At 42.3% G+C, this 26163-nt stretch overlaps 2 protein-coding genes across 6 annotated transcripts in view; one reads left to right on the forward strand and one right to left on the reverse strand.

The window, feature by feature from the left end:
- LOC143285879 (RING finger and SPRY domain-containing protein 1-like) overlaps positions 1-26163 on the reverse strand; it is a 55214-nt gene that overhangs the window by 9932 nt on the left and 19119 nt on the right. The gene's annotated exons all lie outside the window — the stretch shown is intronic.
- Positions 2962-25582, forward strand: LOC143285457 (uncharacterized). 5 transcript variants are annotated; one of them, XM_076592757.1, is made up of 3 exons: positions 2962-3086; positions 18524-18753; positions 20866-25582. In XM_076592757.1, exons 1-3 carry the CDS (start codon positions 3044-3046, stop codon positions 22432-22434), a joined length of 1842 nt encoding a protein of 613 aa, XP_076448872.1. In that variant the 5' UTR covers positions 2962-3043; the 3' UTR covers positions 22435-25582. The 5 variants fall into 5 exon arrangements, with proteins under 5 accessions (XP_076448872.1, XP_076448868.1, XP_076448873.1 ...); XM_076592753.1 differs by lacking the exon at positions 2962-3086 and adding an exon at positions 7453-7775; XM_076592758.1 differs by lacking the exon at positions 2962-3086 and adding an exon at positions 11998-12121.

Here is a 26163-nt window from a genome sequence, read left to right on the forward strand (position 1 = left end):
CTGCTATAATAAACTACTTGGTTTACACACATGTGACCACACTTCCCTACTGTTTACTGAACTTTTTCAGACCAGACTGAAAATTTTCCATTCCAAATACAATGCCAAAATGAAAAAAAAAAAAAAAAAAAAATGTATGCAACACCGCTGACAAATGTTCTTGATCGGTGGATATCCTGATAGATGTTCAACTGAATCTCATCACTTTTTCTTTATTCATTTAAAAACTAAATAAAATGCATTAATCTCTTTGTTGAATGGCACGAGTCATGGGTGTCAATAAAATTTCAAGACTTTTCCATACCCTGAAGTGCAAATTAAAAAAAACGTCTGAGCCCTGGATCGGTTCTCTTGTTTTTCCAAGACTTTTCCAGATTTCAACAAATCTGTATGTATACATTTGACTTTTATTAATGGGAAGACCTATCTGGGTATGTGCAAGTGTGTTCCATCAACAAATGTTGCCACATTTAACTTTTCCACCAAAATACATGGTTGTGATATTCAAGTCAACAGATCTGTTTGATATATCTAATTCTGCTTCCAAAGGTCAAATGTAAAGACAACCCTTTCTCAGAAGGGCATATTCATTTCTGTACTGATTTTCGTTGACAGCTACAAAAGACTGTCAGCAGATTCAAGTGGATATAACAAATCTTGTCAACACACATGTCCCTCCCTTCCTTCCCTCCCCAACCACAAACTTCTTCATTCTGTTACGAGATACAAGCATCTACCAAAAGGATACAATGGTGTAACTAAACTTGTACATCTATCTAGATCTAGTGAAAACGGCTAAATGTTGCAGTGTGATTGCAGCGATAGCCATTAAAAAGAATTTTTAATTGCCCTTAAAGATTTTTTGAATGCCCAAGAAACACCAGAATAATATGATTTAAACAGCATTCTCACTGCGAATACCACAACGGATTTATCACCCTTTAAAAAAGTATGTTCAAATGTTAAATTTTAGAACGTCAGTTAAGGAGCCACGATAGTGTAATGGATAAGGCAGTTTCTTCTCACCAGAACACGCGGGGTTCGAATCTGGTTAGGTTTTTTTTTGTTTGTTTTTTGTTGTTGTTTTTTTTAAACGCGAAGCTTTATAATGACAAATACAGAACACATTTTAACGATTAGATTTTTTTTTAAAGTGTATCACAAGAGAGTCTTAAAGGCCTTGCCTCTCTTGTTTTGTTTTGCTTTGCTTTTTGTTTGCTGCCCCATTATCGGAGCTTTTCCAGCAGCATTAGTTCCATGGAACGAGCGGCATGGTAGTAATGCAACTGAAACAGTGCAGATGATGGGACAGCAAACGAAAAATATCAATACAAAATACAATAAAATAAAATAAATTTTGTCCACACAAGCACACATCATGTTAGGAGAGCCATGCAGACAAATTATGTTCCTAACTGTTGTCAGAAACTTGCAGGATTTTTGGATGTTTTCTCACTCTCTATCTTTCTCTACTTGAGGACATTCACAAATTCACCTGCCACTTCCTCTTTAAGACAGTCTGAGAGAAATGAAATAGACAAAGACACTAAAAGAGAAAGACAGAGTGAGAGAAAGAGAGAGAGAGATAGGGGGACAGGGGGGTGGGGGTGGGGTGGGGGGTGGGGGTGGGGGGGCAAATGGGTAAGGGGGGAGAGAGTCTGAGAGAGAGAGACAGAGACAGAGAAAGAGAGACAGAAAAGAAAGTGAGACAGAGATTCAGAGAGAGAGAAATATACCGGGAATCAATTAGTGGCCAAAACAGATTAGTTCCACTGTTACTGAGAATGACACCCCCCCCCCATTCCACCCCCAACCCCACTTGGACAAGAGGGCAGGCCCTGACAATAACCCCCCCCCTGACCCACCCCCCCCCCACCCCCACAACACTAGTGCTAGAAAACACAGTTTTACACTTGGCTGCCTTTGCAACCTATAGCACTCAATGGTGCTGTTTTTCCTGAAGCTCAGCACCCCCCACCCCCACCCCCCACCCCCACGTTCACTGGCTTCCCCAACACCACCACTTTCCTCCACACCTTTCCCCTTCCCAGGGCTCTGCGGGCAAAGAAACCTGTCATGTGGATCAGGGAGGGGACTGGAACACTATGCCCCCTGCCTTGCAGTGGTGACAAGACTATGTGAGGTGCCTGGTGTCACTTTCTGGTCCTCGCCTTGTCCAAAGAGAAGTGAAACAGAGAGAGAAAAAACAAAACAAAAAAAAAACCTACTAAAGAACATTACGTGTTGGGAGCGAAACAGACACACACACTGCTTTTTAGGAGTGATGACTGATATAAATACTTGCCTCTTGAAGTGAAATTGAAATTGTAAAACTGAGAAGCAAAACAAAAAAGATTTCAAACAAACACTTGGAGTGATACTGAAATAGTGAAACTGAGAAGAAAAAAAAATCAATATTTCTTGGAGTGAAGCTGACATAAATACCTCTTGGAGTGAAAACTAAAGTAGTGGAACCGAGAAAGATAAACAAGTCAGATAAATATTTATTGGAGTGAAATTGTCACATATTCCTCCTGGAGTGAAACCAAAAGAGTAAAACTGATTGTAGAAGTACCTCATAAAGTGAAACTGAAATAGATACCACTCGGAGTGGAAACTCAGAGCAACACAGAAGTGAGAAAAAACAACAACTATTCTTTGCTACAGTTTTGGAAAAGAGAGAAAATATATGTACTTTTCTTTTTTTTCTTTCTTTTTCTTTTTTTTTTTTTTTTTTTTTACAAAAAAGTAATGTGAGGACTGTCTACTGAGAAACAAGGCAAACACAACCTTTGTGCAATATCTTTCCCCAAACAGACTCAAAGAACACATAATGTGTGTGATTCCCTTGGAAGAGAGATGAAAGTTTCTGTAATGCCTGTTTCATTATTGGTGTCTCAAGAGTGAAAAGCAAACTTTTAAAACAGGAAAAAAAAGAAAAAAAAAAAAGAAAGAAAAAAAAAGAAAAGAAAAGAAAGAAAAGCTCTTTGTGGTATCCTTCCTTCTCTTATTAATCCGAAAGGATTACAACACAAAACCGAAAATGAGTAATGTATCACATGGAGTCAAGCTCTTCTTCCAAATTGGTGAGTATGACTATGAGGTGTCATTATGCATTTACAAATACAAAAATTAAAAAATTGGGGTGGGGGTGGGGGCGGGGTGCATTTCATAATGAGAATTACAGTGTGAGAGAATGAATTAATGAACAAATGAACATTGACAATTATGAGAGAGAGAGAGAGAGAGAGAGAGAGAGAAGAGAGAGAGAGAGAGGCAGACAGAAAGAGAATTTGACATAAATGATCTGATAATATACACCTATTACTTTTTGAAAATTACTCTCATCAAAATAAGTAAAAATTCTAAACTGAGTTATATTCAGATCACAAGTGCAACAGGGGGATCGCATCACTGTTGTCGAGTTGCTCTTTCTGCAGGTCATGATTTATGCAGAGTAACCCCCCCCCCCCCCCCCCCACCCCTTACCCCCATCCCCAACAGGATTTCTACAAATTTCCCAACAGTTATTCTCTACTTAATCATGATGAAATTCAAGGTTAGCTCCTCCACTATTTAAAAACAAATCTTTCTTCTGCTTTGTGTGGCCTCCTGATGACCTTACATCAATGGTTCTCTGCCGACTGCGAAGACTGGGACTGTGACGGAATAGCCTGGGTGTAGCTGTGTATGGGGGGGGACTCTGAATGAGCAGCTTGGAAGTAATGCCACTGAAAACGGTGCAGATGATGGGCAAGCAAAGAAAAAAAGAAGAAAAAAGCAGAATTTCCTGGCTAAAATAGCATAAGCCCCAATTTCTAGATCACAGTCAAAGCACCTATGGAAATGAATTTGAAAAGAAAAAAAAAAAAGAAGAAAAAAAATCAGTTGCTTATCTTCTAGAGATCCCATGGTCTCAGGACTACAGGGGTACCACTGATGACCTGGCAACCGGTTCTCTCCCTTTCTCATCGTTCCTCATCACCCAGTCACATGCCGGTCCCTTCTGGGATATTGTCCTCCCATCTCTTTTTCTGTCTACCTCTCCTCCTCCCTCCTCCCTTGCACTGTGCCTTGCAGGACTGTCTTGGCAGTTGTTTATAGCGATATCCAATTACTGGTACACAATCATCAATATTTTCATAAACATTAACTTCCTGGAATGACAGAAAAACAAAGAAACACAGTGATAATCACCTGAGGGCTGGGGGAAATAGAGGATGTTGGGGAGGGGAGGGGCGGAGTGTGGAGGGGCAGTGATGATCACTGTTTCACTTGCATTTATTTCAATGGGAAAACCAGATAATTATTAGCATGATGATCAACTACTGCTGCGCTGGTGTGATTGGTTTCTGCTTCTTTTTTTTTCTTCAAGCCTGTTATTGACAATACTCAACCAGACAGAGAGAGAGAAAGAGAGGGAGAGAGAGCATCTGTGTGCATGCACGTGCGTTTGTATCATGTATGTGCATGTGCACAAGCACTTACACGTGTGTGTGTGTGTGTGTGCACATGCATGCTTGTGACATTGTGTGTATGGTGTGTGTGCGCACATGCTCACAATTAAGAGAGAGAGAATGAGAGGCGTTTCCAGAACACATCAAAGACGAGTCTGTCTCATCCTGAATCTCAGACCTTCCTTGACCACACACAAAAAACCCATCTGTCACCCAGTGCTCAACCAAGCATACTATAACCCCCACCCCCCCACCCCACATCCCAACCACCACCACCACCCCCTTCTCACTGTGGGGGAGGAAGAGGGGGTGTCAGGTGACAGGAGAGGGCTGCCAGAATGAGAAGGGATTTGAAACCAGTCTGTCAACCTCTACTTCATTACCCCCTCCCCCACCCCCCCCCCCCATGCCCCCTCACAACACCCTGTATTCCTCTCTTTATTCCTTACCAATGTTAATCATTGTCTGGCCCTTTCTTACCTCTCTGATATCCTCATGTATTTCTTAGTGGTACTGTTGTTGTTATTACTATGTTATTATATGTTGTTATTACTATTATTGTTATTATCCAGTACTTTTTTTTTCTTTCCAATCACAGCCATTTACTAATGGTATTTATCAATGCTGTAATTACACTCTTCTTCTTCTTGTTAATGAATTATCACTACTGTTATTATTAACCAGTTCATTCATTTCTTTCCAGTCACATTTTCCTAATTCACTTGGAAGAATACAGCTCGACAGATCCGCTCAGTATGGAACTGAATAAAGCTTCTGACAAAAGGAAAGGACTCTGAAAACTTGAGAAGACAGTGAAGGGTCCAAGACCAATTCTAAGAAGCTAAGGGAGGGAGGGAGGAGAGAGGGAGTGAGACAGACAGACAGACAGAGACAGAGACACAGAGACTGAGAGAGAGAAAGAAAAGAAACCATGGGCAAAAAGAAATTTTCTTTCCAGCTGCTCAGACTCCTCACCCCCACCCCCACGTCCCCAACCCTACTCTTCCTCCATTGTCCTCTTTGGTAACATTGCCCAGAGACAACCCACCCCCCCCTTCCTCCCCCTAACCCCTCCACCCCCACCTCCCTCTTTGCTCTTGCGTTTCCTTTGAATCCAACTCCAACCTCACTTTTGTTTAAAGTTAACATGGGACCTGCCCCCTCTCTATTCAGCTTTCTAAATCAGGCTCCACTGTCATTCTCTTTTCCCCGTTCCTTCTCTCCCCCCCCCCCCCCCCACTCCACTCCCCAAACAGTCATTTCTTTTAAGTTACTTCGTCATGATTGCCCCCGCCCCCCGCCCCCCTATTGCCACTCCTCCTTATCCTCCCCTCTCCCTCCTCTTCCTCCTTCCCTTTTCTCACTGATGTTGTCATGACTCCACCACCACCACCACCAACAGTGATTTTCTCATTTATGTTAAAAAAGAAAAAAAAAAGAAGAAAAAAAAAGATGCCGCCCCCCTCCACCATTTCCCCCACTCCTCAGTCAATCTGATAAGAAAGGATTCCCTCCTGTTATACTCCCTGAATGTTCTGATCCCACCCACACTCCTCCCATGTTTTACCCCATTATCATAATTCACAGTCCCCCCACCCACCGACCCACCGACTCCTCTCACACACACACACATCTAAAAGACAAGAACACAGTTCACACTACTACAGACATCAATCTTTATAAAGTCTGATTGTTTCCTCAGTTCTGACCTGTCACTCCATCACATACTCCATCACATCATACTGGCTTTTTCTGCTCCTCCCCACCCCCCTCAGTTATCAACTAGTGGAACCATGACTACCCATCCTTGAGTTTTCCATATTCCTGAGAATTTTTCCCATTTATCCCAGTTACACTATGGCTTTTCCATGCTACCCTCAAATCTTTTATTTTCATTTTTTGAATAATAATTTTCTTTCTTTTACTATCTTTGCTTACTAGTTCAACAATCTATTTTACCTTCCCCTCAACCCTTTACTTCCTTGTACAACTATTATCATATTCTATTTATTGGTTGTGGTCCAACAATCTCTTTTGGCTCCCCCCACCCCCACCCCACCCTCAGTTGTTGTTTTTTCAAACCAATGCTGTGATACCCCCTGATCTATTTCTCAATCCTTGTCGTCATTCCACCAGCACACTATTTTTTCTTGCAGGTATTGTCCTCCCCACCCCCCCAAACCATGTATTACCACAACACTCCCCCCTCACCCCCACCTCTCTCTCCCCTTCCTTTCCTCCTCTTCTTAGGTTTCTTATCTCCTCAGTGTGTACCATTGTGGCTCCCCCACCCCACACCACATCCCTCTACCCCAACCACCCCCATCCACTCCTTTTTTTCCTTTTCCCTGCTGTTTTGTTACCAGTCCCCCCCCCCCCCCCCCCCCCCTTCAGCTTGTCTTCAGATATTGCTGTCATGATTCAGCCCCCACCCCCTCTCCAACCCCCCTACCCTGTCTCCTTATTGTTTGAGAATTTGTCTTGTCTTGTTCTCTTGACATGGACATCACCCCTCTCCCTCTCCTCCCTCCTCTATCATGACCCTCCCCCCTCTACCTTGTCTCCTTCATGAAGAATTTTGTTCTCGAAGCAAGGACATCAAACCCACCCCACACCCAACCTCTCCCCCCTCCCCACACCCCCTACCCTCGGTTATACAGCCCAACCGCCTCCCCCACCCCAGGTGCTCAGTCTGGGGTTGTTGCACAAGGTCTTGAGGGCCTGTCCTCAAGTCACCCCCCTGGCCTACCTTCCCTTTGTTTTCTCTCACCACTCCGTGACAAGAGATGGCCCAACAGCCACGACAAGACACAAGACACAACTCTTTGACACGCACCATTGCATGATCATGTATTATGATTCCTTAGCTCCATCATGGCAACTAATCAATACATACTATCAGTATGACATTTAACTTGGGGTTGGGATGGGGTGGGGGTGGAGACATTTGTTCTTGTGAATGGGTATGGTACGATCAGACAACAGGGACTTTTTTGAGCACACAAAGTGTTTCTTGCGCCGTTAGACAAAACCACTTTTGTGAAGAATCAAAGACACATTTGTGACAAACCTGTGCTTCTCGAGCTTCTGTTGCTTCTGCAGTACATGAACAAAACTCAAAATACACATGTGTGAAAATCAAACGGCAGAATTCCTTTGTGGGAGAAAATGTATTTTTGTTGGTGAAAAGAATCTGTTAAACTGGTGAAAGAAAGCAAAGTTCCAGAACTTGTGATAAGGGAAAACATTTGATAACCATGGCGGCTTTTCCGCTTCTTGCTTGTGCCGATTCAGTCATATCTCCCATTGAGGAAAGTGGTGAGTACAGTACACTCTAACAACACAACACATCACTGATATGAAGCTGCACACATACATATATATTCTATTCACATCGAGAACTTACAACTATGAAAAATTGTCATTGATTACATTATTCCCTTCAACTCAGGGTACGCTTTCATTTTATTTCATTTTTCTTTCTTTCCCCTTTTGTATGCAGAGGTGGTTTGGCATATATGACTCAGTCCACATGCTTTTGACACCTCCTTGTATGCTCAGTCTCAACAGTTGTGTAAGAAAACTGTCCAGAAGTAACAGGAAAAAAAATTGCGGTGCACCTTTTTATCATCAATTTCTTCAGTCAATGTCATCAATTTCTTACCTTTAAAAAATACAAAAATAAAGTGGGGTTTAAAGGGAAAACCATTTCAAGAATTCCAACGTTTTTTTTGTGTGTGTGTGTTTGTTTTTGTTGGTTTTTTTGGTTTTTTTTTTACATGCAAATGATGTAATTAAAGAAACTGCCTCTGTCAGGTAAAGGTGAAACTCCCTTTCGCAGTTATTCATTTGTGAGGGAAAATGCATCCCCTCCCTCCCCCTTCCTTTCCCCTCCACATTCTAAAACACATGGAAAATATTATTTAAAATCACACTCTAGAGAAGGAAGCAGGAGTGCAGGAAGCTTCCTAATCCCCACCAGAAATGTTGCTAACCACAGGCAATTAAAAAAAAAATTCAGAAAGAAACAAACACAGAAGTAACAGGACAGGTTAGGAAGGGCATTTAGCGATGAATCACACAGCACTCCCCTTCTGCAGAACAAAATGACAAATCAATGCTAATGGGTAATATATCATCCCTTCAGGCCACAAATTACATGCACCCTCACCCCTGCAACTGGAATGGATGAATTCTGAGAAAAAAAACATGTTGCCCACTGCAGCTCTCTCTTTCTCATGTATGTGAGCGAACACGCATACACACTACATGTATTAATGATATATAAAAACACAAACTATCCTACAAAGCCATTAGTAAGTATTTGTTACAGTACCACTTTGTTCATGTATGGAAATCAGTTACTGGTTAGTTTATGACTCCCATGTCACTACTGTTAACACCGCTGTTGTGACTACCAGCACTATTACAATCATCACTGCTCTCTCCCTACTGCATTTACAACAACTCTAAAAACATTGTAAATGAATACTGACAACAACAACTTTAAAAACATTGTAAATGAATACTGAACCACTCCCAGGCTTAGTGTCCAGAGGACTTCTGTCCCTTCCAGTCTGGTGTGCCTTTTGATCACAATGAAACACACCATCCCTTTAGCAGGACAGCATTGTATTCATATCTGAAATGACAAGGGGGATATCACAGACAGACACACACACACACACACAAAGACAAAAACAAAGAAAACGACACAGATCTGCAACTTTCCCTCCAGTTTTCTAATCTCTGAGTGCAGCCAATCTGTTTGGAGATTTGTGGTGTAAATTGTGCAGAATGAGCTGCATGCACTCGATCGGATGTATCCAGAAAACCAACACTGGGACTGGGATATAAGGGACTGTATTTTCTGGGCTGCCTTTTAGGTCTGCAATTATTAGAATGCTATCCAAGCTGTCAAAATACTACAAATGGACTTTTATGACTATTACAGCTGTTAACTACCTTGGTAAATGGAGTTGAAGGCCACAGTAAGGCTGTTGTTGATCTGACAAATGTGTGTAGTGTGCAGTGTTCGATTACATCAAGTTTCATAACAAAACAAGACAAAGAAATTGTTAATGGCTGTCATTTACATTTGTACATGCAAGTGAATGCACAATTCTTTTTGTGATTGCACTTAATGTGTCTCTAGACATGTACCTTCAAAAGGTATGTGTGCATCAGAAACTTAAATCTTGAACAAGGCAGCTATTGGGTGCCTTTCTATCTCTCTCTCTTTCTCTTGTGTGTGTGTGTGTGTGTGTGTGTGTGTGTGTGTGTGTGTGTGTGTGTGTGTGTGTGTGTGTGTGAGAGAGAGAGAGAGAGAGAGAGAGAGAGAGAGAGAGACTCAGAGTGTGCATGCATGGGTAGGAGTGACTGATTTTTAATACTAATCAGCTTGCAGCCAGGAAACGGGGGGGTGCTTGAAGGGCAAGTGTAAAAGAAAAAAAAAAGCCCAAATGTCAATATGGAAATCCATACAATTTAGAAATACTCCCACCCATGGTTTATGTGTATGTGAGTGTGTGTGTGTATGTGTACTTGCGTGGTGAATATGTGAGTGCACACATCTCTGTGTGTGTGTGTGTGCAATAAGTGAGTCCAGTCAGTGTTTTGTCCCAAACACCCTCACAACAAAAACTCGCCAAACAAGGTTGGGCCCACAATTCTTTCACACAGACTATATGATCAGAAACAAAGATAAAATAGCTTGGTCACTTATTGATCAGAAAGAAAGATCAAGTAGCTCTGTCTCTGCTCACCGGTATCCAGAAACAGACCTGACCCCCCACTGCAGACAAACTATGGTCTGTGGCAGTAGTGATACCGGAACCCAACACTGCATTGACAACCAGCGTCATGCCAGTAATGTGATCAAACCTTGTTGCCTTTATGTCCATAATCTTCATGGACCCTACCCTCAAACCTGATCTCCTGTGCAAATACACACCAGAGTCAAACAGAAAAATCTGGTCAGAGCTCCTCAAGTCAAGAACTGCAGTGCATTTGGTGAAAAGAAAATTCTGACTGCTTCTGTTGTACGTGAGTAACATGTTGAGGTGGTCTCTTCTGTTCTGTGCTTTTTGCTGTGGCTGCAGCAACAGGAGTGAGAAAGATGTGTGTGCGTGCGTGCATGCATGAGAGAGAGAGAGAGAGTGAGAGCGAGAGAGAGAGAGCGAGAAAGAAGACAGTGGGATGGGATGCTGGGAAACACTGGGGACGGGAGTCAAGTGTCTCAAACAGATGATGGTTTACTATCAAGATTTTGCTATGGCTACAACAGCACAAAGCCTTTCAGAAGTTTTGTTTTGTGTGTTTGTGGTTCCTGAGATTGTTGAAGAGTGCTTAAAAGGAGGAAGATGAAGAAGAAGAGAAAGAAGAGGGAGACAAAGAAGAAGAAGAAAGAAGAATAACAAGGAAAAGAAAAAGTAGAAGAAGAAGGAAGAAGAAGAACAACATCAAGAACCAGAACAAGAACAAGAAGGAGAAGAGGGTAAAGAAGAAAATGAAGAAGAGGAAAAGAAAAAGAAGAATAAGGAGAAGAAAAAAAAAAACCCAAAAGACAATAAAAAGAAAATAAAAAAAGAAGAAAAAATAAGAAAAAGAAGAAAGAAGGAAGAAGAAAAAACGAATAGAGAAAGAAGAAGAAAACACCCTCACCGCACCTGTCCACCACTTTTGTAAATGATCACTTAACTAAACCCTTTTCTGAACCCACATGGAGAACACTCACAGAGCTATACCTGTTTCAACAGAGCCAAGTGCAAAACAAATAATCATTTCAGTTCCCCAAACAAGCCATGAGATCGAGTCACACACAAAAAGGCAGCTCCATGCCTGCATTTACCAGGTAATCCCAATTTAGTCCCTGCGAAAGGGTGTTGACCCATGGTTGACTGACTGCAGTTCCGAAAGACAGAGCTGTAAATCTCTGTGGACTCTTTCAGATTCACTCATTTTTGAGAGAGTCTATGTTGTCTACAATCAGCAGTACCTATGACTAGACTTTAAACTGTCTGAATTTCGTTTTTGAAGGAGGTGGGGGATGGAGGAGGGTGGGGGAGAGAAGAATGAGAGAAGAAAGAGAAGAAAGAGAAGGGGGGGGGGAGGAAGAGAGATAGAGAGAGTGTGTGTGTGAATGAGTGTGTGAGAGAAGCAATATGACACACAACATTCATATTAGTATTTCTGTTTGTAAACTGAGAGGTGGAGATTTCACTGTGATGTTGTGAAGTCACATCTGTTCTATTTGTAACACACACACACACACACACACACACACACAAATACTCTCTTTGAGTCAGACAAGTTATGCATGCTTTCCAGTGTCACCCAGCGTTTATCTCTGTAACAATTCGCCCGCCCACCCATTTAATAGTAATAACAGTAAGTAGTGGCAGTGCAGAGACTGATCAGTAATCTTCGCATTGCAACACACACACATCACTGTCGTTTTGTGACCTCCTAATCACATCTCCCTGTCATCATCATGCACTGTCTCATCCACTGACAATGCAGGCAAGCCATGTTGTGTGGACTGATCCCAGTCTATGCAGAACAGACAGATTGAGTATAGAAAGTTAACACAGTGATTCTTCTGATTTGGGTCTTGCAAATACACAAGTTACATGTGTGTGTCAGTATGATACTGCATCAAAAGGGTAAGTATCACATTCTGGAGATTATAATCCACCCCTTTGTGTTTTTGGCTTGATACTGCATCAAACAGGTGAGTACAACACTGTTGAAGATTATGATCCACCCCTTTGTGTTTTGATGTGTGGTAATAACGATCACATGGATCACACGAGTGAGAGGGATAGCATTAAGTACAAGGTGATACATGCACAGACTTGATCCTACTTTCTCAAAGATTTCTAAATCTTATGTTGAACTGAACTGTGCATTTGGAGGAACACAACAAATAGCGTATTGTCCAGCTGAGTTTTTTCATAATTTTTCAACTAATATCATAACAATGATTTGCTTTAATAAAGTGTGTACGTATTCCAGAAGCAGAACATAACAACTAAGAATGACACTTCTTTTTTTCTGTTGTTGTTTTTTTTTAAATAAAAAAGAAATAAATAAGAAAACCCAACAACAACAATAACAACTAGCAATCAAATTGGGTACTGAAGAGCGAGAGAAAGAGAGAGAAAGATGGCAGGCAGAAAAAGAAAGGGGGAGATGGAGAAAGATAAAGCAAACGACAGAGAGACACAGAAAAAGAGAATAAACTATAGAATAAACTGATCACACACACACACACACACAAACACACGCACGCACACACAAAGACATTCCAGATCCAGTGTTCAGCCTCTTTCAGTCAGTCATGGTCCAACAGTGACAGAGGACACCTGACAAAAGACCAGGCAAGGGAGGGTGGTGAGGAGGGTTGGAAGGGTGAGCTGGAAAGGTGTACAGCACCACAACACCATTCCCGATATCCCTCACTGATCAATCAGTGGGGATTCAGACACCTGATTACAACCCCCACCCCACCCATGAAGGCTGTAAATATGAGGATCAGTCACCACACTCTAGTACCAGACCAGTTTCTTCACACTCTTGTCTTCCTCTACCCTTCTCTCTCTCTTCAACACAACACAACACTACACTGAACAGTTACTCTCAAGATAGGGGTGTGGACTTTGAGGTGGAACTGATCACCAACCATGTCTGTCTGTCTGTCTGCTCACTCTTTTTTCTCTCCCAAGAAAAGATAATGTTTGTATAATTCTGCCTGTTGCTATGGCTTTCCTTATCCATCTATTTGTTTATGTTTGCATCTTTTTTTCCCCACAACATTTGACAAAGTGCACTGGGTTACTCTGCTGGTCAGACATCTGCTTAACCGATGTGTTGCATATATGGATTTGTCCGAATGCAGTGATGCCTCCTTGAGTTACTGAACTGAACTGTTGCCATGACACTGCATTCATTTTACCAACTGTTCCTAATCAGAACATATTCAAATGTTTTTCAGTCAAAGCCAATTCTACAATGCTTTTTTTCTTCTTTTTTGAGGGGGGGTGGGGGGAAGGGAGGGTGGGGGTGGTAGGGGGGGGGGGGGGGCCTTGTGTATTGTTCCACAAAGAAGCTCATCCTTCAACTTCCATCTCTCCCCCTTCCCTCCCCCTTTCCCCTCACCCCCACCACTCCCCTACCCCTCCCTCTGCAGCTGCCGAGTTTTTAACGCATTCTTGCAACCCTCTGAGATCAGATTGGATGATGACTTGAGGCGGAGGAGGTAGTGGTTGGAGAAGAAAAATCAAATGGGACCATAGAAAAGCAGAGGGAACTACCCTACTATACAGTGGGAGGGAAGACCAGAAGAAAAGGATGAGGGAAACGGCCACAATGCTGTCTTGTGTTCACTGCACGGAGACTGGCTAGGTCTGTGGAGAGGCGAAAAAGGAGGCCGGAGTGTGGGGGGATAGGTGGGGAGAAAGGGGGGTGTGTGTGTGTGGTGGTGGTGAGGGGGGGGGGGGAGGTTGAGGGGGGGCCGCAGCACCTCTACAAAGGAGAGGGTGGGGGTGGTGTGAGGGATGGGGGGTCGGCAGATGTTCTGCTGGCTGTTGTGAAAAGGGTTTTTTTCACAGGTGGGTGCATTAGCATAATACCACAACCAGGGGGGGAAGCGGAGGGTCTGTGTGCAGCCCTTCTTCTTCCCCTTACCTAGAGTCCAACATCAGTCTGTTGTAACGAGGGACTGACAAGACTGCTAGCTGGTAAAACATTTGATTTGGTGAGGAAAGAGTGTGCATATCTGTACTACTCGGATTTTGAGATTAAAAAAAAAAAAGAAAAAAAAAGAAAAGAAAAAAGGCAAGCATATTATGTGATATTCATCACCTTTAAATTCTTTTATGACTCGTACAAATGTCGCTGTTCCACTGCTCCTACTGACTTCGACTACTTCTCAGTGACTACCACTAAAAGCTGAAAAGTTTCATACTTTGCAAAAACAAAACAAAAAAACAACAACAAAAAACAAAAACTGAACTTGTGATTTGTGAAGGCCAATAAATCTTTAAATCAAAAAGTGGATTGCCAATGATTTATCTAAAACATTGGTATATACACATTTGTTTACTTTGTTACTAAAAACATCAAACAAATAAATTAAATAAAAAACCACAAAAACCCCATGAAAAGTCAATAAATCTTGAAGACTCAAGATAACTAAAAACACAAAATAAAAGACATTTAGACACACAGATGAACAAGAACACCATACGCACGATAACAAAGCATGAAGTGGCAGTTTCAAGGAAATAAAACAAAAACAGCTGACAGTAGCTAATTCAAAGCGAAACCCTGACCCCCCCCCCCCCCCCCCAGTCCCTTTACACCCCACCCCAACCCCACCACTCAACACCACTGAGCATACACACACTCACTGTGGCTCAAACCCCACCCCAACAAACAAGGAAATCTAGTCACAGCACCAACAGCATGCACCACAGAATCCCCCTCTCATATTCAACAGCCCACACCCCTTAAAACTTAGGGGTCCAAAAGGAAGTTTGACCGGTAAGGTAGGTGACTGTATGTGACAAGTAAGGAATTCTCTGTATTCAATTATCATCCTCCCCTCAACAACAGGCAAGTGCGGATTGTCAGGCACTCAATCAGCCACACTATTAGAAGAATGATTCATGATGGGTCGGTGAATGGCAGACAGGGTGTGTGGAAGATCCCAGTACAGGCACCAATAAGGATCCCTTGTAGGAAACATGACACTGAAAAGTCAGCCCCTAAGGCTTGTACCTATTGTTGCTACTGCTGGTTACTGTCAGCAGGGTGGGGACAATGCTATGGTTCAAACACAGTGATAATTATATCTGTCTGTGACTGTGTTGGCACTACACTTACAGCCAGGGCTAGGCTCTTGCTCAGTGCCTGTATAAGATCATGGCTTCTGACCCTTCGTAGTAATCATCTTCTGGGTGTTACAACGCTGTGAACTTATGAATGTGTATACATCTGTTCTGCTGTTAGGAGTGTGAATGAAGTGCCGCTTTCTACCAGAGATGGATCTTTTACACCAAAATGGCTGAACTATCAACTGTGTTAAGCAGTGTGTGTCTGAAACTGAGTGAGAACATCTTTGTACTTTATCAATGGAGGAAAACACGGCCATTAGGATGTGACAGAATGTATCTACCCAGTGTTTCAAAAACCAATCTGTGTGTTTTCATGAAGGTGGTGACTAGGACAGTTCAAAGCAAAGCAACTCACGGAGTATGTTAGCGATGACAGGAATGCCGAACAACCGACCCCAATGTTCTCGTGTTGCCTATTGTTTTGTCCAATCAATACAAAAAAAACAACCCAAAAAAACATCAACAAAAATTTTTAACAAAATTCATTAACAGAAGCTACGCAAACAGTAGATTAGAAGAAAAACAACACCACACAAATGCCTCATCAGCTGTGAAAGGAGTCTGAAGACAGTTGAGATGGATCCGGTTATTCAGGAGGAAGTTAAGTCACCAATTAAGCAGGAGGGTAAGGTCCATGTACAATGAATGATAATGTTGTGAGCCTATCCTTCCACCCTTATCTCTATCCTTCTCTCTCTGGATTTTTTTTTTTTTTTTTTTTCTCCTTACTTTGGGGAAAAGGTTTAAATCCCTTTCATGCCTCTTTTGTGTCTGTCAATATTTCCACTGTGAAATATTTGAAGCCCTTCAACAAACAAATTGTTAGGCACAAACCATTAGTAGTTTAATAAAACAACAAACCTCCCCCCCTACCCAACCCCCCCCCCCCCCCTCAAAAAAACCCCAAGCAAACAAAATTAACAAAATTAATAAACCCAACTACAACAGAAACTGATTTAACTTTGAATGACCACTGCTTTCTCAGATCTGAAAAAAAAAAAAAAAAAAAAAAAAAAAAAAAGCGCCAAAGCACAGCGGAACAGTATCTGTTTCATGGCAACATTTCCTCAAGCATATCATTTTCATTGTAATCCTTGTGTGTTAAAAAAAAACCCCCATAAAGACAAAGACAGGGAGAATGAAAGAACTGGACAGAAAACACAAGCCGATCTTGTTTTGTGGGGAACATACAACCGTGCATTAAATGGTTTTCATTTTTAACTGGTCCCTAATTATGTGCAAATATCGCAAAGCAGCTCTAGACACAGTTACTTCGTGCCTTGTTGTATTACAAAAAAACAAAAAACAAAACAAAACAGAAGATGAAGAAGAAAAAGACAGATAAATAAATAAAAGGCTAGACAGCAGTAGGTGATAGCAACACAGGAAAGGATGTATGTAAGGGAATGTCAGTGTAACAAGAGACTGGGACCAATGTATGTGTGTGCATGTGTGTGTGTGTGTGTGTGTGTGTGTGTGTGTGTGCGCGCGCGCGCATGTGTGTGTTCACATGTAAGTGTATGTGTGTGTCTGTTGGCGCATGTGTGTGTAAGCGCACACTCACACATGCCTGTGTGTATGAATCTGTTAATCTGCATTCACTGACTGACATATTTCAAACCAGGTTTGTGAAGGGTCATGGGGTCAGATGATTAAGGACCTTTCATACAGGTCAAACCCCTCCCCACTGTTGGCTATTGTATCAAGGGCTTAACTACAACAAAATACACGTTCTACTGACAAAAATAGCTTCCACATTAAGGTTATCATAATACTTGTTTTTTGTTGTTGTTTTTCCACAAGACCTGTTTTTCAAACATGTTTATCAATTCTTTCCGATTCTTTGCTCACTCTCTCACTCAGTCTGTGTGAATTGAAGGGAAGAGAGACAAAGTGACATTTTTAGAGAAAGAGATGTAGAGAGAGCGTAAGAGGGATGGGGGTGGGGGTGGGGGAAGGGAAGTAGGTGGAGAGAGAGAGTGAGGGAGAGGGTTATGTGTGTGTATATGTGTGCATTTCTGTGTATGTGTGTGTGAGGGTGGGGGCTGGATGGGGTGGGAGGGTGAAGAAGAAGGGCAGTACAGACGCACAAAAAAGGATTGGGGGTGGGGGGTGGGGGGCTGTCGTGAAAAGAAAACCACAAATTTTGCACAGAATACTAGTATACTCCTCAAATTCAAACTTAGAAAAAATCACACTAACATTAACAGAGAGAAAAAGAAACAACAAAAGCTCAACAGGTGACAATTAAAATTTTAAAATGTTTCCAATCTCCCCCTAAAGAGTGAACTACCAGCAGTTCATCATGGACTCCAAGGAATTCTTTTTATCATTATTATTCTTGTGGGTTTTTTTTTTTTTATTTTTTTTTAGGGCCTCTATCCTCCAAAGGAACTAATACATTCCCATCCCCTGCTTGCCCTGCAACTCCTCCTGCCACGTATATAACACTGTCTAAAAACACAACTGTGATTCTGAGAACAACAATACACCTGTACAATGAAATGCAGTACATGTACCGGTAGATGTCTAAGTGTGTACAAGTGTGTGTGAGTAGGTACATATGTATGCATGTGTGCAGTGGGTTCATGAATACTTACATATTCTAATCAACCAAAGGCTGTCTGTTTAGTTTTCCTTGAACTTGTTGAAGCATTTGGGGATGAAAATAGAAATGAACTGGGTTGAAATGAAATAGAAATTGTCATTTTGGTGTCCTTTTGTATGTGTGTCCATGCATGTGTGTACATGTGTGTGTGATTGAGAATCTGAGTGTAATTGTATGCATGTGTGTGTGTGTGTGTGTGTGTGTGTGTGTGTGTGTGTGTGTGTGTGTGTGTGTGTGTGTGTTTATGAGTATGTGAATATGTATTCGTGTGCATGTGCATGAATGTGTGTGTGTGTGTGTGTGTGTGTGTGTGTGTGTGTGTATGTAAGCGTGTATGTGTGTGAGAGTGTGTGTGTGTGCTTTTTTTTTTCTCTCCCCTCTCTCTCTTCATTTTGTCTTGCTTATCAACTACTGTAAAAAAAACAAAAAACAAAAAAACAACAACTAATCTTTCTTTTTTTTTTTCTTTCTTTCTTTCTTTCTTTCTTTTTTTTTTTTTTTTCTTTCTTTTTTTTGTGTGTGATTAATCCCCAAATGTCCCCCTCCTCCACACACACCAGGGAACTACTTCATCATGGACTCGGAGCAGCTGGTGTGCAACCCCTTCCAGGACCTGCAGTCGGAGGCCATGACGGAAGCCCAGAAGAAGGCCTCCATGACAGAGAAGCTGACCAGCGTCAAGAACAACGTCTGCGAGAACCACTTCCTTCTCGAGCGGCACCAGCTAGAGCGCAAGAAGGAGCACACCCTCAAGCTGCTGCACGACCGTGCCAGTAAGCTCAGATACGAGGTGGGTGGTTCGAGTCTGGGGGCTCTTTGGTGTTTTTTTTGGTTTTGCTTTTGTCCTTTTTTTTTGTTAACAGAATCATTTCTTTTATTTTACATCAATACTTATCCATCTAGAACCACTCACCATTCCTCAAGCAGCTCCATAACCGCGCCAGCAAGCTCAGATATGAGATAGGCGTTTCGAGTCTGGGGTCTCTCTGTTTTGGGTTTTTTCCTTGTTTTTTTTTGGGGGGGGGGTCTTGTTTTGTTTTGTTAACTAAATCATTCTTTTCAGTAAATGTTTATCCATCTAGGGCCACTTCACATCCTCAAGCAGACCTATGACTGTGCCAGCAAGCTCAGATATGAGGGGAGCGGTTCGAGTCTGTGGGCTCTTTGGTGGTTGTGTGTGTGTGTGTGTGTGTGTGTGTGTGTGTGTGTGTGTGTGTGTTTTGGGACAGTTTATTTTGTGTTTGTTAATTAAATCATTTCTTTTATTTTACGTAAATATTTATCCATCTAGCAGCTCCATGATGTTGCCAGCAAGCTCGGATTCCAGATGGCAGTTCAAGTCTGTGGGCTGAGTAATTGTTGTCTTGTCTCATGTTGTTTAATTACTCAAGTTTCTTTTTTTTTCTAGCTTTTAAAAAAAAATTCATACACTGATGACAGCATCCATGACTGTGCTAGCAAACTGAGACAGGAGGTCAGGGACTTGTGCTGGTAGTTCAAGTATTATCATCATTACTGGTATTATTATCAATTAAAAAAAAAACAAACCCACATTATTATCAACATCATTATTATCATAAGATTATTGTTATTGCTGTTGTTACTGTAGTTGTTATTGTAACTGTGTAATACTTATTTACTATTATCTATTTACCATATTTACAATAATATGTATATGCTGTATTGTTTGCTTTGGTAAAATTCACTGTCCAAAAAAGAACAACATGCATACACACACACACCCTTCCCCCTTCCCCCAGACAAAAGAGCAGAGAGCTCTGGCACCCACACAAAACAGGAAGAGAAGACAAAGAAGGGGTGACAGAGCCAGACAGTGAGAGACCGACAGAGACAGAGAGTTAGTGGAGGGGGTGGAACCAGGTAATGCAAGACCTGAAGTTTTGAAAGGAGATACTGTTGTTTACGGCCCACAAGACAGCATGGCCTTAATCCTTTCCACGCTGCTTTGTGTTGGGTCGAGCAATGTTGAACCGTGTTTCATTAAAAAGCATTACATCGCAGTCCATTGTACTGTACTGTGCTGGCTTATATTGTCACTCTACTGTATACTGTACTGTACTGTATCGGCTTGTATTGTCATTTCTTGTCACTGCAGAAATAAGGTGGCTCTTTTCACAGACAGCACATGAGTCATCACAATGGGGTAACTCTCTCTCTCCGTTTCGTTTTCTTTTCTTCTCCCATCTGATCAGTGCCTCTCTTTTTTTTCTAATTCAGAGTTGCGTTTTCTACACAAATGTCCATTGATAACTCTTTTGCCAAGTTTTCATGTCCTTCATTGTTCATTGGAGTGGTAAGGATGAACATCCCCCCTCCACTGGAAATCTTGAGGATCAGGAAAGAAACTGCCCAATCCAGGGATAAAACACATAGATACACTAAGTCTTGCTAGCTTTCTTGGCATGTGACATGACCATGAGATACTATTTTGTACTTTTTATGTATTATGTATTGTGAAAGTGCTTTTATTTGTCCCTGCACAAGATCTTATCATTACCCCAATCATTATCATTAGCCCTTGTTTCCGAGGTGAGCAATCTAACTATGACATCCTATGTTGTGTGTGTGCATTGCCCCTCTCTTCAAATGCAGGTGCCATAACTTCAAGGTCATGATAATACAGTCATTGTGTATTTCTCCTTGTTTTCTAAGTGTGTTTTTGCTTCCAAGTCATTTGCTCAAGCCACAAAGCATCATGCAGTCTAAACTCTCATGGTTCCTTGGCACATACTCCAACAACACCATCAGCAGTCTGTTCCATTTCTTGCTTTCTAAACTTCTGCTCAGATCATAAGGCCATACTTCTGTTGACTGTGTCTACAGTCTACAGTCCTGTGTCATGAACAAGGAAACGAACAGTGCAAACTGCCGCTTTGTGCAGGTGAAACTGCTGGACCTTGATCGCCAGAAGCACAAGATTGAGGTGAAGAAACGCATCCTCCCAGAGCGAGACTACAGCTACGATGAAATGCAGATCAGCAACACTGAAAAACGTCTGGGCGCCAACATTGCTTCCTTCTACCTGGAGCGGAAGCTGAAGTACCCGACCAGGCTCAAGGCCGGCAGTGACACCTCCATCACTCCCGCTGTACGTCAAGCGCGCCAGGCCCTCAAACATCAGGATGTCAGCAAGTCGGCGGAAAACGCTTACAGCGAGAGAGCAGGGACAGCCAAAACCACGTCCACCACAGCAGGGATGAGCACTGCCAGCCCTGTGAGAGCCCCACTGCTCCAAAGGAGAAACTCGCGCTCTGCCCCGCTGGTGTCACGCAGCTTCAGCGCTCGTCGGGCATCCCCTGGGGAAGAAACACGGCTGCCAGCCATTGTGGATAACCAAGAGCCACGCAGCAAGCCCCCACAAGTTAAGTTCATGTTTGAGGATCCCATGAAAATACTGACAGCTGATGATCCGCTGAAAATGCCACAGGCCAGAGACAAGGGTGAAAGCAGTCCTCTACAGAGTCGACCATACACGTACCACCCTGGAATGGAACTTCACAGAGAGCGGCTTCAGTCCAGAGACTATATATCACAGGAGATGTCGGACGACGATGATGATTACAGCCTGCCTGACCACGTGGATTTAAGGGCTGTGCTGTTTGACAAAGAGGGTGGCCATGAAGAGGTCATGTCCACCAAGTCCGTGCCTCAGAGTAACCAGGTCCCCTCTCCCATCCTGCGGCGCTCACACACCTTTGCCTCCAAAGTCACCCAGGATCTGATCCTGCAGGAGAACAACCAGGTGCAGAACAAAGTGCACCGTTTCCTACAGGAACTGAATGACAACACTCCCCACCACAATGACACCAACAGCGAGCTGGAGGCCGACATTTTCTCCAAAGCCTCAGCTCCACGAACCTCTGGGCCTCACATTCCACCCACTCAACCTGATAAACCCAGCATGCCTGCCGAAGAACCCCAGACAGAAACAGCTGGTGAGGATGACAACAATCCAGATGAAAACAGTTTTCACCCCGCCGCAAGAAGCCAAACCCCAATCCCCAAGGACGCCTGGAAGTACATCAAGGGTCGTGACCTGGATGGGTCACTGCGGGGCAGCTACAAGGCGGAGGACCTGGTCCTCCAGACGCTGACGGGCGTGCCCTTGACTCGGTCCCTGACGGCAGGGGTCCCCCTGCACGCGGCCAGCCGTGCCATGCGCCACACGGCCACCTTCAAGATGCGAAAGGTGGTGGAGCGCCTCATCAATGACCGCACCAAGTACCAGCAGCATGAGGTGGAGGAGATCAAGAGGAAGATGGACCAAGGCATGGACATGGCCGCCGCTGCCGCCTCCCTCATTCCCCCACCCACGCCCGCCCCTGCACCCCCCCTCCACGTCTCCCCGTCCTCCAGGAAGCTGTCCCACACAGACACTGTCAGCAGCGCATCCAGGACCCACTCCCGCATGGAGCCCATGGTGCCCATCTCTCAGGGAGTGCAGGCATGAACTGTTCTCTGTGGGGGACTCTCAGCTGATGGATTCTGCAGTATTCTGTGTGGTGGACTTTGACCTGTCCTGTGTCTTAGACTCTGAACTGTTCTGTGTGGTGGATTCTGAACTGCTGTTTGTGACTGATTGAGCTTTTCTGTGTGGTGGACTCTGAACTGCTGCATGTGACAGACTGAGCTGTATTCTGTGAGGTGGATTTTGAACTGTTCTGTTTGGTGGATTCTTAACCATTCTGTGTGATAGACTCTAAACTATTCTGTGTGGTGGATTCTGAACTGTTCTGTTTGGAGAACTCTTAACCATTCTGTGTGATAGACTCTAAACTATTCTGTGTGGTGGATTCTGAACTGTTCTGTTTGGAGAACTCTTAACCATTCTGTGTGATGGACTCTGAACTGTTCTGTGTGGTGGATTCTGAACTGTTCTGTTTGGTGGATTCTGAATTGTTATCTGTGATAGAGGTCTTCTGTGTGGTGGACTCTGAATTGTTCTGCAATGTTGACTCTGAACTGCTGTCTGTGATTGACTCTCAACTGCTGTCTGTGATGGACTGAACTGTTCGGTGTGAAGGACTTTGACGTGTTATGTGAGGTAGACAATGGACTGCTCTCTGTGATGGACTCTGAACTGTTCAGTGTGAAGGACTTTGAAGCGTTCTGTGAGGTGGACAATGAACTGTGTGTTATGTGAGGTGGACAATGGACTACTCTCTGTGATGGACTCTGAACTGTTCGGTGTGAAGGACTATGAAGTGTTCTGTGCTCGATGCTTGACCAGCATTACTGTTTACAAATGTCAGTTGTTTGAATATTATGTATAACAATAACACATATTAGAACATCATGTTTATTAAAGAGATAGATTCATTTCTAAATTCTGACAAGATACCCAAACACCCATTTTTGTTTTTTGCCTTGTTTCTGAATCATTTGTAGAACTTATAAAATAACTGGCTGCAGATATTATGACTAAAAAAAGACATAAATCATTTTTATTACAATTACTTTTATGATCAAACAATATCTCCTACTCTTATATTTGTTTGACATTATTTTTATCATCCTCCCAAAACTTTTTTGTTTTGTATTTTGTGGCATTTGATTGATGCCCTTATTGTTGTTGTCATAACTAGAATGTAGTCAAACATTAATGCATCAATATGGAATACTATTCATCAGCTGATTTATTCAAATCATTGGTTAAAGAATCTCTGAAAAAGAAATGTGAACAGTTGCGTTTGTGCCTGATCACAAAATGTGCAGAGATCTCACCCTCAATCTCACAACAATACGGTGATACATTCCCCTTCCCCTTCCTCCTCCTTCCCCTGAACCCCCATCGTATGACCCACCCCAACCTCTCAAAGCATCTGTGGTATATAGGAACACAACTCAAATGAAAATGTGTAACATACATCTTCTGCTTTTTTTTTGTGTGTGTGTGTGTGTGGACTGCAACCTGCTTTCAGTGGGCTTTTACATACATGGCTGTTTTTACCCCACCGTGAAGGTAACCTTGTTCTGTTTTCGGGGGTAAAGTGTACATGTATGTGATTCTGACTGTGCTGCCAAGACAGGGAGATCACTGTATGAAACTCCCCTACCATGTCATGACATTAAACCTATACTCCAGATTTGTACTGGCAGTATAGAATGACTTTCATTTTTAGTATTTCAAAAAATAAATTGCCAAGTCCAAAGTTTCCTTAAAAAGGTTTGTGAGACACTGTTAACATATCATGCCATTATCAAGTGTGTATTTTATAAATGGTGAGGCATTTTTCACAGAACAAATGCAGACTGTGAACAGGTGTGTAAATGTTTAATTTTTTTTTTAAAAAGGCGTGATTATCATCCCTATTGTTGTAAAACACACAGATGTGTGGTGGTGTAGCTCTATCTCAGTGTGCAAAATCTTGATGTAATAATATAATCCCATTTTCATTGTCAAATGCTTGAATGAAGATCCAGTTTAAAATGGAAAACATGAGTGAGTGAGTGTGTGAATGTGAGTGTGAGAGTATGTGAGAGTGTGTGTGTGTGTGTGTGTGTGTGTGTGTGTGTGTGTGTGTGTGAGGAAGAGAAAGTAGACTGGGCTGCTTCCTATGAAAAAATGTTGGTAAAAACATGGGAAACAGACTTACAGTAAGTATACTAATTACTATGAAACAAGGTAACTAGAAATGTGATTCATGACTGAGTTGTGAAAAGAAATTTGTGTTTGATTTTGAGTTTGACTTCCAAGGTCCTACTGACATTGTATTTCATTTTCTAATCATGTAACAATTATGGTTTGTCAATGAAGAGTGTTGTTTAAAAAGAAAAAAAAACCTGTAAAAAAATGTGACAATTTGAATTCTTATATGTGTGTGTGTGCAGTATTTCTTATTTCAATCTCTCTATTCTTTTCAATGCTCAGCAAAGGAAACCGGTACAAGTATAAATTTACACACAGCACCCATAACCAGCTTCTTCAAACATTCTAATAAATGTAGTCATCAGTTCAGTGTGTTAGACTTCCAAGTCACTTGACATCATGTTGCTTACAACTCAGCCAGCTGCAAAGGGGCCAATTCAGGGCTGAATACCCACCAGTCAGATCTTAAACCAGTCAAAGAAGAAACAAACATAATATTAAAAGGCAAATTAAAGTAATGTTAAAGTTAAAAATACCCATTTTTCTTCAGGAACTCAGTCTTCCAAAAATATGGGACACTCCATAACAGCTCAAAATGTTATTATGCAATATTACAATGTAACAAACAACCTTGAAACCAGTTGAGAAATAAGTCTATTGATCAATATCCAAACAGGAAACAATGATTTGGATGGGAGGAGAGTAAAGGGTAGGTGGATGGGTGGGACAATCTGTTGGACTTGCTCGTCTTTTTTCAAAATCTTTCATGAACCTGGAAGTACTTCTCATACACCCCCTCCCCTCACACACATAACTGCACGCACACACATACACACACACACGTGTACACACACACACACACATGCACATATACATACACACATTCACATTCTTTTGTAATCAGTGATTACCATTAATGTGTATAAAATACTGTGATGTGAAATAAAAAAAAAATGAATTGCTGTTTGATAGTGACTAATAACAGTTTCTAAGATTGTTTAATACAGAAGATGCAATCTGCTCTGTTAATAGAGAAACAAATAAAAACAAAATCTAGTTCTTGAACAAATGTGAGAACTTATTTCATATGCACACATAAGTGTGTGTGTGTGTGTGTGTGTGTGTGTGAGAGAGAGAGAGAGAGAGAGAGAGAGAGAGAGAGAGAGAGAGAGAGAGAGAGAGAGAGAGAGAGAGAGAGTTGAACTTAAAGTTTCTTGCAATGTAATGCTGTTAGGCCCATTTAGCACTGCGACGAGGACAATATCATATGAGACGCACAAGCAAGAAAGTTGTTTTCTCCTGCTCTAGTTCTGGACAGTGGTATGGAGACGATGGCTGATACCTGACACTGGGCAGTCAGTTCTGTGACGTGAATGATAGCTGTACTACTGCATGTCTGATGCTGCTCTACCCCCTTTCTCTCTCCAACACCTCCGCCCCTTCCCCATGCCACAACCTCTGAGCATTAATGCAAATAACAAGTGCAATGTGAGACAGATGTCCACTTCACTTTGGACAAGGAAATCATCCAGACTCCACTGACTTTTTAACTGCAAACAAGCTGGATTGGGAAGAGAGAGAGAGAGAGAG

Source organism: Babylonia areolata, chromosome 9 (assembly GCF_041734735.1).
Source record: "Babylonia areolata isolate BAREFJ2019XMU chromosome 9, ASM4173473v1, whole genome shotgun sequence".
Classification (NCBI taxonomy): Eukaryota; Metazoa; Mollusca; class Gastropoda; order Neogastropoda; family Buccinidae; genus Babylonia; species Babylonia areolata.

Coding starts and splice junctions, on each gene's coding strand:
- LOC143285457 (XM_076592753.1), top strand. CDS start 7,715: ATGGCGGCTTTTCCGCTTCTTGCTTGTGCCGATTCAGTCATATCTCCC. Junction 7,776..18,523: donor ATCTCCCATTGAGGAAAGTG/GTGAGTACAGTA, acceptor CACACACACCAG/GGAACTACTTCATCATGGAC. Junction 18,754..20,865: donor CCAGTAAGCTCAGATACGAG/GTGGGTGGTTCG, acceptor CGCTTTGTGCAG/GTGAAACTGCTGGACCTTGA.